Below are 18,361 nucleotides of genomic sequence, written 5' to 3' on the forward strand. Positions count from 1 at the left end.
TCTGCAAAGGACAGGTAGCATGATGGTGTCCTCAGGGGAGCTCAGGGGACCCAGGGGCAGGGGCCCCACACTACATGTAGGAGCGCCGGCAGCTGGGAGACTCACAGTAAGAGTAGGCTCACGCTGGTGGCAGGTCCTAGAGGAGAGAGCGGCGGGTGGGGCTGGATGCCCAGGTATAAATCCCACCTCTGATCTCACAAGCCCCAAGAACCATGCTTGGGTGACTTATTTAACCTCTGGGTCATCTGCAAAATGGGATGACCAGCACAGTGCCTGCCGGGAGAGCCAGTGGCAATTGCTCCTATTGTGATTACTGCTGTTACTCACTTTACCTTCTGGGACTTTCATTTACTTTAAAACAGTAGGTATTATGCTGAGTGAAATAAGTCAATCGGAGAAGGACAAACATTATATGGTCTTATTCATTTGGGGAATATAAATAATAGTGAGAGGGAATATAAGGGAATTGAGAAGAAATGGGTAGGAAATATCAGAAAAGGAGACGAACATGAAGATTCCTAACTCTGGGAAATGAACTAGGGGTGGTGGAAGGGGAGGAGGGCGGGGGGTGGGGGTGAATGGGTGACGGGCACTGAGGGGGGCACTTGACGGGATGAGCACTGGGTGTTATTCTGTATGTTGGCAAATTGAACACCAATAAAAAATAAATTTATTATTAAAAAAAAAAAACAGGAAGTCACGGACTGACTGAGCAGAAGCCACTCCCCCTTTGGAAGATGTTTTAAGTCTGAATTGAACAAACCGATGATGTCAGGTTCCCTAAAATAATGCTGAAACCCCTTTAGGACCATAGCTGCCCAAACCTGGAAATCAGCAACATAAAGGGACAAAAGTTGGCCACTTCCCGGCACATGGTAGGGCCACTCCAGGTGCATTATTTTCTGTGTCACCCATTAGAGAAATCTCTCAGGGCATCCTTGGCACAGGACACGTTGATCAAGGCAGCTGAGGGGATCCCTGGGTGGCGCAGCGGTTTGGCACCTGCCTTTGGCCCAGGGCGCGATCCTGGAGACTCCGGATCGAATCCCATGTCGGGCTCCCGGTGCATGGAGCCTGCTTCTCCCTCTGCCTCTCTCTCTCTCTCTCTCTCTGTGACTATCATAAATAAATACATTGAAAAAAATTTTTTAAAAAAGGCAGCTGAGAACAGCCACCACAGCCCGGCAAATGTTGCCCGGAAATGACATTCATCCTGGCACGTCCTTTACCCACAGTGAGGCTGCAGGAGAGGAGTAGAACCAACTTCTGAATAAACTGGGGGCATACTGCTCTTGTGGGACAGCCTGATCCACCAGCACAGCGGCTTCGGCATGCCACTCTGAGCCTCCCTCCCATTATGTCTAACCCAGGAAACAGTTACTTTACTTCTTCCAGCAGGACCAAGGATTAGGGAGTGAACGGGTGGGTCCCCAGGCTCAGCACACAAATTGGAGGAGGTGATCCACGTGTAGTAGGTGGTAGCATCATCACCACCACCACGGTTCATCACCTCTGAAAAACACGGTCCCCATAATGATCCCACCATCAGTACCATCACCACTCTCAGCACTGGGCATCATCACCTCCATCAGTACCGTCACCACCCTCAGGACTGTGCCTTCATCACCTACATCAGCAGCACCACCATCAGTGCGGTCATGACCCTCAGCATGACTATACCCCCATAACCTCCATCAACACCACCATCAGTACCATTACCACCTTCAGCACTGTGCTCCCACCACCTCCATAATTACCACCATCTGTACCAACACCACCCACAGCACTGTGCCCTCATCACCTCCATCATCACCACCATCAGTACCATCTCCACCCTCAGCATCACTACACCCACATAATCTACATCAATACCACCATCAGTACTGTCACCATTCTCAGCACTGCGCCCTCGTCTCACCTACATCATCACCATCAGTACGAGCACCACCCTCAGCACTGTGCCCCCATCACCTCCATCAGCAGCACCACCATTAGCACCCTCAGCACGGCACCCTCATCATCTCCATCAGCAGCATCACCAGCACCAGGATGTGGTGCGTCATCTCTGGACTACCTTCTGGGGAAAGAAGGTCTCAGACAAACCGCAGACGGAAGTAAGAATTAGGTCACAGACTATGTAACATTCAAAGTCTGTTTGTAAGGAGGCCCAGTCATATCGACTTGGATGTCAGAGGGAAATCAGAGCGGCTGTGAGGAGCCAGCTGACGCTCTTCCTAGAGCCACAGCCCACCCGGCACCCCTCTGCCCACCCCTGAAATGGGCATGAAGCTCCCCTTCCTCCCAGCTTCACCATACCCGGGCACCAGAGCAGACATCAGTCCTCCCTCCTCTCCCGGCACCTGCCCACTCCAGGCCCAGTCAGTACAATTATGGATTCAGACAGCCAGGCAGGCCTGGAGGCTCTCAGCCACCCTCACGTTGCAAACCTGGAGTGCACGAGGTTCCTGTCTCTCCACTGGTCTCCAATGCTTTGCAGGTATGCTCGTAGGCTGGGGACCCAAAACAAATTAGGAAATAGACTGGGCCTCCTCTGACCACACAGCAGTGTCCCCCATTTGTCTCACAGCCTGAAGGCAGCATTGACAAGCCCCTTGATCGAGATGAGCTCGCTGCTGGTAGCAAGGCCCACAACACTGGGACCATTCATAGGCTTCCTACTGAGGCGACCCATGATGCCACTGGATGGGCAAGATTTGGCATCCTCATGGGGGCCAGGGGCCCCCACCTCCAATTCATCAGTGTAAAGAAGGGATTACCCTGCTGTGCTTTTCTGTGCTCGGGCCTTAGAGGAAGATTCTGGTCTCTTCCTCCCTGTCAATGTCTCTGCTTCTGTCTCTCTCCCTCATTGTCTTCTCCCCTCTCCTCCCCTCCCCTCCCTATTTCTCTCCTTCCCTCCCCCCCCCCCCCCCGCCCCACCTCTTCCTCCAACACAGAGAAGGCTATCCTGTCCAGGTCCTCAGGCTCCAAGCAGCCAGCCTGCCCCACGTAGGAGCACCATTGCCAGGACTAAAGAAACGTCTGCCTTTAGGGGAGACTCACACTGATCTGTCTTTCTCTGCAGCTGAGACCCAGAGCTTTCACTTAAAAATATCGTCCCCAGGCACTTTTTACAGAGTTCACAATCTCCATGTGCTTGAAGAGATGTTTGGTTCTAAACTCAGGACCAGTGAATTCTGCAGAAAGTTGAGGGTAATATGAGCTGTGGGTTTTAAATCGGGAGTGTGTGCGATGATCCTGCATGATGCCCGTGTGGGATGCTCCTAGAAACAGCAGGTGGTCCGAAGCCAACACCTCTGCTCCTCCTCCCTACCCCACCCACCCTGCTGCTCCCCCCTGTCACAGCCACTTTGCCTGCTGCCCAGTTTGTACTTGTCCTTCCCAGCACCTGCCCAGACAGCCTCACACACAGCAGCTCACAGGTTACCTGGAGTGGACTGAGGCCGAGAGCTGCATCCCCAGTCCTGTCCCCGGGGATGAGCGTGAGGCATGGAGTCGGAGGCCTGATGCTGGGGGTGACGGCCAGGATACATCCGGGTCATCGCCAAGGGCTTTCTGCTCTTGGAGTGCTGCTGCCAGGCTGTTCTTTGGTTTTATGTGTTTTAATTCTTTTTGACCCTCTCAACAACCCTATGGTGTGGACACAGCCACAGCATTTTACGGAGACAAAGCTGATGTCCTGGCAAGTGAGGAGTGGGCCTGGGGCATAGCCCATGCACCTGGCTTCAGACTCACCCTCGTTCTGTCTGGAGGAAGGGACAGACCTGCTGTTCCATGGAGTATGGAGGAGGAAACCTGGTGACCTTATTGTTGGCTTAAAGACTAAACATGAAACTCTGGATGAGAGTTCAGGGCTCTGCCACCAGGTAAGAGTTTGAAAGTGGACATGTCACTCTGCCTCTTCGGCCTCCACGTCCCCCTCTATAAACCACGAAACATCCCTGGGAACTTCAATCCTCACAAAGAACAAGTCTACAGAAAGTGCAGTCAGCCTGACACTGCAAGGCTGAGGCTCTTCCGTCTGTTCAGTTGCTCCCAAGAGTCCAGAGGAGAGAAGCAGACAAATGTCAGAGAACACTGGAGAAGCTTCTCTCACACGGTCACATGGGAAGTTAGATCAAAACTAAAGACAGAAAAAGAAGATCTTCTGCGCACACAGATCCAACATGAAAGAAAAGCAAGGATTAATGACCCCTCACAAAGCTGCTTCGTGGCTTCCTGCTCTGTCCTCTCCCACCAGCAGGGCAGCTGTGGGAGGGCTGGGCTGGCTGCCTCCCTCTAGGCAGGACCTGGCTTGGGGTCCTAAGGACAGAAGGTGGAAGCATGAGCCAGGATGGGGTCAGGCCACAGGTCTGGGAGAGATGGTGTGTGGGCAAACATACCACATTGTGGCCACCACCTGGTCTCCCGCCCTGGTGACTGACGCCTCAGATGCTCCACACCTGCCAGGTGGGCAAATGTGCAGAGACAGGTAGGTTGTCCGCCCAAAGAGCTCAGGGCTGAGTGTGTGGGGTGGGCTGGCAGTCTTAGTAACTCTGCTTCACCCCTCCCGACACAGTAGGACAAACCTGGGAAGTGCTCCACCATGAGATCGCAGCTCCCCACCGAAGATTGGTACAGATCGGCATGAGAAGGCAAGTTTTAACCAAATGAACATCGTGGATATGGCTCAGTCCTCGGGGCTCCATGCCTTGGCACACACTAGTCTCAGCAGCACGGCTAAGAGGAGGGCAGGAGGGAACCCTGACCCCTCTGCCCCAGATCGGATTTGCTAAGGAGGCACCTCCTCAGAAGCAGAGGATGCCTGGCTGGTTTCCAGGCCGGGGCCGTGGGGAGATGGCTGCCATGAACACACCCTGTCCCTCCTCTAATGTGTCCAAGACAGATGGGTGTTCAACTGTAAAGAATCTGCCAGTGCAGTGGCTGTAACAATTTATATTTCCCCTAATTCAAGAGCCCCTATGACTTTACATTCTCACCAAGAGTTGGTATCAGTTTTTTATTTTAGCCAATCTAGTGGACAGGAAGTAGTAGTTCTTCTCAGTGTTATGCCATATTTTCCCCACTGAATACTGATGTCTAGCACCTTTAATGCCCTTATCGGCCACTTACATGTCTTTTCAAATGAGGTATCTGTTCAAAATTCCCCAATATTTTGTGTTGGCTGGCGCAGCTGTTTTTCTTTTTCATCTTTACTAGGGTGTAACTACACACAATAAACAGCACACACTTGTTTTAACACAACCATATGCTTATGAAACCAAGAGCAGAGGAAAATCAGTGAATGCCAATAACCCAAAGAGCACACCGTTCCCCTTTTAACACTTCCTTCCCACTGTGTCCATCCCTCACCCTCGGGCAACCATCGATTTCCTTTCCGTCGCCCCTACACTACTTTGTATTTTCTCACACTGCGGACAAATAAAACTATAAGCGTGTGCATGTTCTTTCTGTCTGTCAGCATAATGATCCGGAAAGTCACTGAGCTATGGCACACATCAATAATTCATCCATCTCAACTGCTGAGTCGCATGCCACTTGTTTCTTCACTCGCTTGTTGATAGGCATTCAAGCTTCTCCAGCTGTTAGGAATTACTGTTACAGCGGCCGTGACTATTCACGTTCAGTTTTCTTTTTTTTTTTTTCTTTTTTTTTTATTGGAGTTCAATTTGCCAACATATAACACCCAGTGCCCATCACCCAGTCACCCCAACCCCCCACCCACCTCCCCTTCCACCGCCCCTTCTTCATTTCCCAGAGTTAGGTGTCTCTCCTGTTTTGTCACCCTCACTGATATTTTCACTCATTTTCTCTCCTTTCCCTTTCACATTTTTATATTCTCCAAATGAATGAGACCATATAATGTTTGTCCTTCTCCGATTGACTTATTTCACTCAGCATAATACCCTCCAGTTCCATCCACGTCGAAGCAAATGGTGGGTATTTGTCGTTTCTAATGGCTGAGTAATATTCCATTGTATACATAGACCACATCTTCTTCATCCATTCATCTTTCGATGGACACCGAGGCTCCTTCCACAGTTTGGCTATTGTGAACATTGCTGCTAGAAACATCGGGTGCAGGTGTCCCAGCGTGTCATTGCATCTGTATCTTTGGGGTAAATCCCCAACAGTGCAATTGCTGGGTCGTAGGGCAGGTCTATTTTTAACTCTCTGAGGAAGCTCCACACAGTTTTCCAGAGTGGCTGCACCAGTTCACATTCCCACCAACAGTGTGAGAGGGTTCCCCTCTCTCCACATCCTCTCCAACATTTGTTGTTTCCTGTTTTGTTAATTTTCACGTTCAGTTTTCAAATGGACAAAGCTCTGATGGCTCTTGGAGAGGAGTGTGACAGTGGCTGCATCATGGAGTGGGCATATCTCAGCCCGCAGTGGGTAACAGTCCATGTCTCCACCGCCTGGCCAACACGTGGTATGGACGCTCTTTTAAATTTCAGCTGAAATTTAAATTCTAGCAGGTGCCTGGTGGCAGCTCCTTAGATGGTTTTATTTTATTTCCCTGATGGATAATGTTGAACATTCCACTCGAGCTTATTTGCTACCATTTATCTGCTTTGGTGAAGTCCCTTTTCAAACCTTTTGCTCAATTCATTACTTGCCTCCTCTTTTGCATTTTAATATGTTTTGAGAGCTCTTTATACATCTTAGAGAAAAGTACTTTTTCAGGTGGATTATTCACAAAGTTTTCCCCCCAGCCTATCCTGGGTCTTTTCATTCTCTTATCAGGATCTTTCAAAGAAGAAAATTTTTAATTCTTTTGAAGTCCAACTTATGAATTCTTCTCTTATCGACTACACTTTTTGGTGTTGCATTTATACATCACTCAGGGGGACCTCAACACTTTTGAGCTTTCTGACATATATTAATTATTTCCATTAATTCCATTAATTTAGAATTTCTCCAGGCACTCTCATCAATGTTTTTTTAATTCTCAGTATACAAAGCCTTACACATACTCTGTTACATTTCTAATTGTTTCATAATCTCCATGCTATTGCAAATGACTTCTTATAATTTTAGTATCAAATTGTTTATGGATAGTATATAGAAATACAATTATTTTTGTACATTTACATTGCATTTTATGGCATTTCCATTCTCATTTATTAGTTTTAGTTGTTTTGTAGATTCCACCAAATTTTCTGCAAAGATGGTCATGTAATCTGGATGCTTTTTATTTCTTTTTCTTGCTTTATTGCACTGGCTAAACTCTCCAATACAAAAGAGGCAAGAGCAGTCCTCCTTGTCTAATTCTCGATTTTAAGTAGAAAGTATTCAGTCCTCTTCATTTCATCAGAAATTGATGAAATTGATGACTTTTGTCAAATGCATCTTTTACAACTATTGTATAGTTTTCCTTTTCTTGTTAATGTGATTATACTGAATAACTTTCAAATGTAGACAACTTCCCTGTACCACCATGTATTATCCTTTCTTATATAATTTTGGATTTGATTTGCTAAAATTTGTCTAGAATTCTTGCTTCTGTATTTCTAAGGGATAATGATCTGAAGTTTTCTTTTCCTTTATCTTTCTTTGTATGATCTTAATCCTTTGGTATTTATTGATTTATTTTATGGCCTCGGACATGATCTACATTGGGAAATGTACTGTGTATACTTGAAATTAATGTGTATTTAGCAGTTTTTAGACACATTCTATTAATATCAATTAGTTTAAGTTGCTTGATGGTATTGTTCAAATATTCTATATCCTTAATGTTAATTTATCTACTTGTATAAGAAGTTCTTGACGCCTGGGTTGCTCAGTGGTTAAGCACTTGCCTTTGGCCCAGGGCGTGATCCTGGAGTCCCAGGATTGAGTCCCATATTGGGCTCCCTGCATGGAGCCTGCTTCTCCCTCTGCCTGTGTCTCTGCCTCTCTCTCTCTGTCATGAATAAATAAAAATAAAAATAAAAATAAAAATAAAAATAAAAATAAAAATAAAAATCTTTTTAAAAAGGAAGTGCTTGAAAGAGGAGAGTTAAAATCTCTAAAAACGACTACGGGCATAGTTGTTTGATTTTCTTTTTGATTTTCTCATATTTTTGTTTTATGTATTTGAAGTGCTGACATTAGGTTCATAAAAAGATTTTTATGTCATTTAATGAATTGATCATTTAGTCATTCTTAACTGCTCTATCTCTGATTACGCTCTTGTCTTGAAGTGTTCTTTGATTAAAATTAACATAGTCATAGCAACTTTGATACTTAGAGTTTCTATTGTACACATTTTCCATCTTTTACTTTCAACTTATATATGTCTTTCTAATTATATGTGCTTTAGCTTTAATAGAATACAGTTGTTTTCTGTTTTTATTAATTCTCTGCTTTTAATTTGGAGGGCTTACTCCATTTGTATGATAAAATTACCAATATGGAAAAAAAATTATCAATATGGGTGGACTTAAGTCTACCTTCTTGATATTTGTTTTATGTTCAGCTCATAAGGTCTTCATTTCTCTCTTCCTCCTTTCTTTTCTTCATATGGATAAACAAAGCATTCCATTTTATCTCTGAATTGACTTTTAGGTATAACTATTTTTGCTTATTTTTAAAGATGCTTGCTATGTAAGTTATAATGTATATATTTAATTTATTACAATGTACTTTCATATAATATTAGAGGACCTCACAAATCACTCTTATGCTCCTGTTCCCATATATTTTTCTTCCACATGAGCTATAAAATCCATAATACAATTTTTAAAAGATTTTATCCATTTGAGAGAGAGTGAGAGCAAGAGAGCACATGAGCAGCAGGGAGAAGCAGAGGGGAGGGAGAAGCAGACTCCTCGTTGGGCAGGGAGCTTGCCGTGGGGCTCGACCCCAGGACCCCAAGATTATGACCTGAGCTGAAGGCAGACATTTAAACGATTGAGCCACCCAGGTGCCCCAAACCTCACAATAATTTTTACTATTTTCTTTTAAATATTCAATAATCTTTATCAAAATTTTGTACATCTTATGTATTTGTATCTTTTATATTTACTTGAAAATTTACCATTTCTGGTCATTTTCATTCTATTTTTTAGATATGGGCTTCTCTATGACATCATTTTTCTTAAAGTCAAGGCATACTTTTAGCATTTCTGTAGTAGGGGTCTTCCAGAGAAAGATTTTCCCTGTTTCACCTATAGTTCTGAACAACATAGAATTCTAAATTGACAGCTTTTTTCTTTTCTTTCAATACTTTAAAGATGTTCTATTGTTTTCTGGTCTCCTAATGAGAAGTAAGACTTCATTCTTATAATTATTCTCCAAATTGTTTAATATGTTTTTCTTCCCTTTGAAATACCCCTAGGATTTTCTCTTTACTTTGGTTTTCCTTAGATTTTGTTTTCTGTTTACCCTCCTTGGGGTTCATTAAGCTTCTTGCACCTATGTTTTGCTATATTCCATCAATTTTGGGAAAATCCCAGGCATTATTTTTTCAAATATGTTTTCTATCCCATCTCTTTCTCTCTTTCCCTTCTGGGATTGTAATTATACATGTTAGAGTATTTAATATTGCCCCATGTATCTTGGATGTTTTGTTTCATTTTTTTTACCTTTTTTAGGATTATTTGTTTATTTATTTATCTGGCAGAGAGAGAGAGAGAGAGAGAGAGAGAGAGAACAAGTAGGCAGAGCAGCAGGAAGAGGGAGAGGGAGAAGAAAAGAAAGTTCCTTGTGGAGGAGGGAGCCTGATGCGGGACCTAATCCCAGGACTCCAGGGTCATGATCCGAGCCGAAGGCAGATGCTCGACTGACTGAGCCACCCAGGGACCTCTTATGTTTCTTATGTTTCATTTTCGATCATTCCTATTGATCTGACTTGAAATTCACAGACTCTTTCCTCTACTGTGTCTGGTCTGTTACTAAACTCATCAAATGAATTCTTTATTTCTGATCTTATTGCTTTCAATTCCAGCATTTCCATTTGGTGTTCTTTTTTTTTTTTTTTCAAGATTTTATTTATTTATTTATGAGACAGACAGAAAGAGAAAGAGAGAGGCAGAGACACAGGCAGAGGGAGAAGCAGGCTCCATGCAGGGAGCCCAATATGGGACTCGATCCCAGGACACCAGGATCATGCCCTGGGCCAAAGGCAGGCACTAAACCACTGAGCCACCCGGCATCCCAATTTGGTGTTCTTTTATTGTTTCTATCTCTGCTGCAGTTTTCCATTTGTTCATTTGTTTTTTTTTTTACCTTTCCCACTCAATCCTTTAATATATTTCATTATTAAAGCATCATTTCCTAATCATTACAACACCTGAGTCACATCTGGGTATTTTTTTATTGCCTCTTTCCTCTCTTGACCATGAGTCACATCTTGTCCCTTCACGTGTCTCCCTGTTCTTGATTGTAAGCTGGGTTTTATATGAAGAATAACAGAGAATGAAGGAAGTAATATCTATCCCTGGGAAAGGGCAGATCCTTCTCCTGTTGGTCTGCTATTGTGGGGCTGAATTCATGTGAGATGTACTTGACAAAGGTGTTGGTTTTGTTGCAGAGTCAGATTCAGTAACCTACTGGTGATAGTTATGTTGAGGATGGGATCAGGCCTTTTCTTCAGCAGCGCTGGGACCTCAGCCCTAGTGTGACTCTGAGGATGGCTTTATGCTTTGCAGACAGCTGCCACTGTTATGACCATGGGAGCTATCTCTGATTTATAGCCAATACTGCTCTGTGGGCCCCACCTTTCTACTCCCCATCAGTGGAACTTATCCTACTACTCTGCCTTGTCCCAAGCCTCCAGAGGGCTGCTGAAGAGTGCTCAGGAGGGTCTGGTGTTCCCAGTCTCCCCCTGCAGTATGCTGTCTTCTTGTACACCCAGTGTTCTGTGCAGCTGCTCCTGGGGCTCCTGCCCCTCATGCCAGTCCCCATGCACTGTCAGTGGTTCCTTAAAGTTGGGGCCATGCTCTTCCCATCCCTCCTACAGCTGGTTCCCCTCCTGCTGTTACAGCCAATATAAAAGTAGTGGGGCCTCTTCTCCCCTAGAATGACCTCAATAGTTTTTGGAATTCAGTTCATTTGGGTTTCTTTGTATCATCAGCAATCCAAGAGGTTTTCTAAAAGCTAGGATTGGTCGCTCACCTGGCCTGTTCATGCTGTTCAGGTGGGACTGGGGTGGGGGGGTCTGCTGACATTCTGCACGTTGAGTCTACCCAGTGACTTCTAGTTGCTCCTCCAGTATCCATCCCAAGAAGCCCTCACTGACCCACTCATCGTCTGGTTCACAGGCCTTCTTTATTTTGAGTATTCCCTGCACTGCCTTGCTGCTCCACCTTTAACTGTACCTGCGTGTCTCCCTTACCTGGGAGGACTTGTGAGGTCCCAGCAGCAGGACTAGGGTTTATCTTTCTAATCCCAGCTCCTAGCACAGCCTATAGAACATGAAAAATGCTGAGACAATGTTTACAAAATAAATCAGTTTCCAAGTAATGATTTTAGGATTTAATCTCCTCTACAGCATAGTGTAAGTTAAGAATTTACTGTGTTCTCTAGAGTGACTTACAAGGACATTTAACCAATGCTGCTGTGGTCCATAAAGATAGGAGCTGCCTCCACCCCAACAACACCCAGGGAACAAGGATGCTGCTTGAGTGAGAAAACAGAGCAGCACTCCTGTTCTACTCCCTTTGCTTCTGTTATGAAGTAAAGAGTATTAATGCCTCTGAAGATAATAAATTCACAATGTTTCTCTCTCTATGCTAGAGTTAGATCTTTGAAGACACACAGAAAGAGGCCAGCCCTGGTGGCCCAGCAGTTTGGCGCCACCTTCGGCTTGGAGTCCCGCGTTGGGCTCCCTGCGTGGAGCCTGCTTCTCCCTCTGCCTGGGTCTCTGCCTCTCCCTCTCCCTCTCTGTCTCTCATGAGTAAATAAATAAAATCTTAAAAAAAAAAAAAGAAACACAGAAAGAAAAGACTATTTATAAAACAATTCATTGGAAATTGGTTGCACCTTGAAAGATCATGAGTGTATAAAGCTGAAATTTCCAACTAAGATTTTCAACACTTGAGAGGGCAGAAATCAGAAAACACTGCTCAAAGCCTTAACTGGGTATACTTTTGTGGCAAAAAAAAAAAAAAGTGCGTTTTGTGTAGATGGGTAACATCTGATTATGGATTTCTCAGACTTTATCCAGGCTTTGTTCATTAGAGAGATTACACTGGACAGAGAAAATAATAAGTTCTAAGTTTTCATGCATTTTTTAATACTGAAAAGCACTTATCTCAACATAGAAGAAAAAAGCCTAAGCCAAAAATGCCACGAAGTACTCATTTTCTTTTCTTCTTCTTTTTTCCCCAAGTGCTCATTTTCTGAATAGTCCTTGTGACTGTGGTGCTAAAATGGCCATGTGGTAGGACAACCACTTATTCATGATTCACCCGGAGACATCTGTGAGGAAAAGTGCCCTGACAAACCATGGTATGTGGCCATCCTACTGGGTGGGTATTTGGGGACTGTGGAAGCCAAACTTGGCCATGTCAAATGGATGGAATGTGTGGTAAGACCAGTGCCAGCCCCTCTCTCCCATTTCTCTCTCCTGAGATGGAGCACAGGCAGGGATGGATACCACCCCTCCCTATGCCTTCAGTGGCCCTTGGGTAGAGTCAGAGGCAAGGGCCCCACAGTCTCAGAGCTCAGCCCACCCCACATCTTAGTCAGAGGCTCTCAAAGGAATTAGGGTCCATGCAAAGACACCAGTCACACATTCTAGAACAGGAGCAATCCCAGGATATGCATCCAGACACTCAGTGGTGGAATCACAGCGTACATGAACCAGGCCTGGAGAGACACCACAGCAAATCCTACTGGCAAGTGTAAGGAAGCTACAGATTCACACACACGCCCAGGCCTATCAGGACCCACTAGGCAGAGCTGGCAGTTATTTACTACCTGGGAGGTCACCCCCTGGGTCTACCCTGAGAGCCCCCAGGAGCTCCCACTGGGCACCTCCCATGGCATTGCCACAGCTGCTCCCAACACTTGTGGCACAGACCTTGCCACAGTCTCAGAAGCCCCACTTCCCAAGGCTCCACAGTTGGTGCAGTTTATCTGATCCTGACGTCATGCTCTCAGGTCACTCGTAGCAGGTGCCAATAGCAAGACAAAATAGCAGAGAACCCAGATGCTGCCCATGCCCCTCCACGTCCAGGGAGCAAATTCTATTCTAAACTGGACTCTCCCATTTTAGTGTGAGGCTAAGTGAGTAGATGACCACATTACAGAGGATCATGGTGCTGGGTTTAGAATGGACACTGAGGCTCCCACTGCACGGGGACAGCTGCACTGGACGGGGACAGCTGATGGGGCTTCACCAGGGTCCCAAGGCACAGAGGTGAGTGGCTGTCCTGGAGCCAGCAGAGAAGGTCCCAGAGAAGGTCAGGGGAACATGGTAAACCATCCCACAGGCAGATTTCAGCAGGTTCCTATCATTCAAGCGTCTTCTGAATCTTCTGGGTCTCGGGAACTTTTAATAAATGACTTCCTTGCCCTTCCATCTGCCACAGCCATGTCCAGGTCTGACACACAGGGACATGCAGCAATGTCTCCATTGCAGCAGCCCAGGAACCCCAGCAGAAGCCAGGGCGGAGCACGAAGGTCCATGTCCCTTTCAACAAAGACATGTCAAGGGGCAACGGGGCTGACAAAATGATGATTTTACATTTATATGGACTTGAGTCACCCATGTTCAGGACTGGGGGGACACTGGAGGTCCAGTGTGTGGTGGAGTCAACAAGCAAGACCCGCAGAGCTTGTGGGTTCTGTGTGCCAGGGTGCAGCTGGAAGTGGCCTTGTCAGCACAGCCGTGTCCTCAGCTCTCCTCAGGAGATGGGGGCCCCACCACGGAGCAGCTTATGCTTTCTAGACTCCTGACCACTTTCCCCATGGATCTGAAGACCATTTATGATGAGAGGTAACAATGACCATTAGCTGAGGCCTTCCCTGTGAGCTCGACAGGTGCCATCTTGCTAAATCCTCACAATGACCATAGGATGGTTACAGCCTGACTTCCAAGCCAGGTCCTGGGGCAGAGAGGCCAAGCAGCAGCCCTGAGGCCACACCACATGGATGGGATCCAGGTCTGAATCTGCTCCAGGGTGTCTGGCATCGCACCCCCACGTCCCCGGGAAGAGGTCCTAACAATCCCAACCTTCACCCAAGCCTTCAGTGGAGCATCTGGCTCATAGAAAGTATCAGTGAATTAATAAAAAATCTTAACATTTTAAAAAAGTGTTAAGTGGACCCAGCTTACTCAGCGTTAAGGTCCACATTGGGAAGCTGGCCAAGGGTCCAGGCTGTCAGGGGCTCACACCAGGCACAGTGGGCCCTCCCGGCTTCTCCTACTCTCTCTCGCCAGCAGCTCACCTGTGGGGACCCAAGGCCTCACTATTACGGTGGAAGCTGGGCAAACACGTTCCCATGACCCAGCATAGAAACGTGACTCAGGAGGAACCCCCAGCCCACAATACCTTGACCTCACCCCACAGGCTCGCAGCACCCAGGAAAACATGCACCTGGTTTGGACATCCCCCCTCAGCAATCACTCCCACAAGAAGGCAACTCTGAGGCCTCATCGGCACTGCACCCTCTATGAGGAACTTATGTGACCACTACCCAGAATCCCAGCCCGGGTGGGCTTCAATCATTTCTGTGGCTTCTTGGCAGGAAAATCATCAACGAAGGGACCCATGTTGCTTCTCCCATGTTTTCCGGAGCCACGACCACCTTCTGATGAAGCCTCAGAGGAAGGGGACCTTTGTCCACCAAGCATCACTTGCGGGAAGGAAAATAGGTCAACCCCCAGTGGCCATCGCTGAAACCGGAAGGTGCACACTGCAGCAGATACCCTACATGCCCATGGTCACTCTAGACTTCAACATGCTGCCCAAACCCCCTCCTGGGATGCGGGAGGGTCGCGGGCTCTGAGGGTCGCCAGCACCCTGTGCCTGCTCTTTCCAGGTGAGTCAAAACCCGGCAACCCCAGTGTCACAGGCGGTAGTCTTCCAGCCTAGAAGCTAACTGAGAGTTGTCATTCTGTTTCTTCAAAATGATCTTTTGAAGACCCTGAAATGGCTCAAGGGCAGTTTCAGTGTTGGGACAGAATGAACGTCTACCCAGGAACCTGGCGCCAGCCACTCCGCACCACGTGGGATGCCTGCCCCGGTTGGTGTCCCCAGGATGGACATGCAGTGTGACCCAGCATGGCTCAAGGCACTCAGGGACAGCCGGCCACCCCCACAGAGCTATATCCACTGCTGCCCAAGTCCAGGTGGTGAAGGTGGAAACACCCTCTCTGCTGTCTCCAGGGCTCACGTCTGTGATTAGTGGTGAGCTTCCTACAGCTCCCTGGCTCATCCCGAAGAGGACAACCTGAGGAGCCTCCCCCCCAAGGGGCCTGGACCACTGGCTGGCCCAGTGTTGATTGGGGGGTGGGGGAACAGCCACTGCTGGGCTCCTGATGTGTGTGTGACTCACAAGGGTCCAGGACATGTCTGTGTGTGCCAGGCCCTCCGTGTACCACCCAAAGCCTGGGACATGGGAGAGAAACCCCGTGCATGCCAGAGGAACCTGCACATGCCCCAGACCGCAGAATAAGCCATGAGAGTCACCTGAGTCAGTGGTTGGTCATGCTTTGTCCTGGGGCGCATGTTCAGAGCCACAGCCTGGGACAGGGCCTGCAGGTAGCGTTGGACGGCCTTGGCCAGAGCACGGTCGTCCTCTAGGCCATACCGCCTGTCCTGATCCATGCTCAGCTTTGACGTCCTGAAAAACAAAAGAGAACCACGAGCTGGTCATATGTTTGTTCACAATAATGAGCCGCCTGGGCCTTGGCTTCATGTGAAATGCACGCGGATGGTGTGGGGGCCGAGTGAGGACACTCACCTGGTGCTAGAGGGCCAGTCCCTGCCCTCTTGTGCCCCCTGGCCATGGGCTTGGATCTGTCATGCGCCCCCCGAGCTGCTGTGGGGACCTGAGTGACCCCAAAGGCGGGTGAGGCCTGGAGCACATTCTCAACGTGGCCCCTCTGACCCACTGGACACGACACAAGCTGACAGACATCTGTCAGTGCAACGGGAATCTGAGAAGCAGAGAGCAGGGCTTCGCGCAGCCGCGGGCATGGACGTCTCCACGGAAGGGGGTTTGAGGTCTGAGTGTGGTTGAGGAAGAATGGACAGCTGACCCCCACTGACCTCATGACACACAGGGCAGGTGGGCCTTCCCCAGCCATGGAGGCATGTGTAGCGGTGCAGGAGAGCCCTGGGATGGAGCTCCCGGGTCCTGCCCAACACCCAGGGGAACACCCCACATGCACAGCCATCCAGGGGCGCCACAGCAACGGAGCAGGGAAACCCCTGGACAGGGCTAGGCGCCCGCAGCTGCAACACAGCAAACCCAAGAGACCGTTCCCAGCCCTGCCAACAGTGGGGTGCCACAGCTCGGGGCCAGCAGGTGGCAGGACGTGCTGCTCCCAGACCTTGGGCTACCTAGTGACCCCATGTGATCACAGGGCATTAAAAGAGGCCGGGTGGGGGTCAGAGTAATGTCGGGGAGAGAGACATCCAGCCACAGAATGCACCAGGGAGAACACATTCGTGGCCTGGCCCCAGAGAAGGTGTTGAGGCTATGATGCCGGGCAGAGCCTCTGCCTCCAGAACTGAAAGGCAATAGATGTGCGCTGTGGAAGCAGCAGACTTGGGGCTGCAGGCTGCACTGTTCCCCTTTCTCTTCTCCCTTCTGTGCTCACACATGGACACCGTCCTTCATGGGACCTGGAAACATGCCCCGTATCCACCCTTGGCTCCTGCCTGCACTGCTGCCTCCCTGGGTCACGTGTGGCCATGCGTGGGTGGCCGTGTGGCAGAGGGTGCAGGTGCTACTACTGTCACACCCCTGCCTGGAGCCCCGCAGCCTCTGCAGCAAGTGCACCAGGTCCCATCACTCACGGGGAAAAGCTCCAACCACGTCCTACGTCCCAGGCCATTCATGCCCTTTGTGGCCCACACATGCCTTTGCCAACCCTCCACGACGTCCTGGTCCCCGTCTAGTACGTCCCTGAAATCACGGTCTGGATCACATTTATTACCAGCTGGAAACACTTTCCTTATTTAACGTGTGCTTTTTGTTGCTGTATGTCCTTAAACCAGAATGAAAGCTGCCTGAGGGGAAAGGTCACGTCCCTCCACGTGCTCTTGCTCTCTGCTCCAAGCCCAGAATTATGCAGAGCTTAACTCAGCAGCCGCTGTGAGTTCACATGGACCGAATGAGTGAGCACAGATACAGCCATTAACCTCTAAGTCCCCGCAGGGGTAGCCCCAGACACCAGCACTTCACCTTACTAACCTATTAAATGACACTTGTCCTCTGAAATCTAAAAACTATTGTCAGTGAAAGTGAGTTCAGCATAACAGAACTGGTAATTGTGGTGTAGTGGGGGCGATCAAATTATGGACTGGTCTGAAAGGAGAATGTCTTATTTCCTTTCTTTTTTAAAGAAAATAAGTTTGGGGGGCACCTGAGTGTCTCAGTGGTTGAGCATCTGCCTTCCGCTCAGGGCGTGACCCCTGAGTTCTGGGACTGAGTCCCTCATTGGGCTCCCTGCATGGAGCCTGCTTCTCCCTCTGTCACATGTGTCTCTGCCTCTCTCTGTGTCTCTCATGAATAAATAAATACAATCTTAAAAAAAAAATCTTAAAAATATAGAAAATAATTTCCCAGCCTCTGTTAGGCACCTTTGACAACCAGAAGTCTGCTTTGTGTACAAAGAACTGGGCACATTTCCTATGGCAACTCTACACAACCTCAAACGTACCCTCTGTAGTGCATGCTCCCCAATGTGGCAGCTGATTTTTGAATAATAAACAATTGTAAGCAATTACAGCTTTGACATTTACGTAGTGATATACGTGGGTGGGTTTCTTCACATACTAAAATGCATTTGACCTTCACATAAGTAAATACCGGGTTTTAAAATTTGTATTGTTTTTAATTATCTGCCAGAAGTAGCCTTGACGTTGAACAAAAATATCCCCAGGCTGCTAGGAAGGCAGCACAGCTTACCCAACGTCCAGACGCAGTTTTAGAAAATCAGTGCACACAAGGGCATGGACTCACCTGCCATGTTTTTCATTTCTTCCTGTCCTTTCTGTGGAGATTTTTTTTTCATTTGGAGAGATTTAACTTTTACGTAATCATTTGATTTTCATTTCTATTTATACGTGTACCACCTATGATAACTGTCTCATGACGATCCTAGAAACAAGGTGTTCTGGTGTGCAGACAGGAGGGCCTTGGTTCCCCAGGCACAGGACATAGGCCTTCGAGCCCA

The 18,361-nt window shown here is 47.8% G+C and overlaps 1 protein-coding gene across 16 annotated transcripts in view; it reads right to left on the bottom strand.

Annotated features, from left to right (window-relative positions):
* PTPRN2 (protein tyrosine phosphatase receptor type N2) overlaps positions 1 to 18,361 on the bottom strand; it is a 724,029-nt gene that overhangs the window by 437,909 nt on the left and 267,759 nt on the right. For all 16 annotated transcript variants that reach the window (XM_072763267.1, XM_072763274.1, XM_072763268.1 and 13 more), the window contains one exon: positions 15,645 to 15,798. In XM_072763267.1, coding sequence (XP_072619368.1) covers positions 15,645 to 15,798 — 154 coding nt within the window. The remainder of the gene's footprint in view (positions 1 to 15,644; positions 15,799 to 18,361) is intronic.

The sequence above is a fragment of the Vulpes vulpes genome, chromosome 7 (genome assembly GCF_048418805.1).
Source record: "Vulpes vulpes isolate BD-2025 chromosome 7, VulVul3, whole genome shotgun sequence".
In the NCBI taxonomy this organism is placed as follows: domain Eukaryota; kingdom Metazoa; phylum Chordata; class Mammalia; order Carnivora; family Canidae; genus Vulpes; species Vulpes vulpes.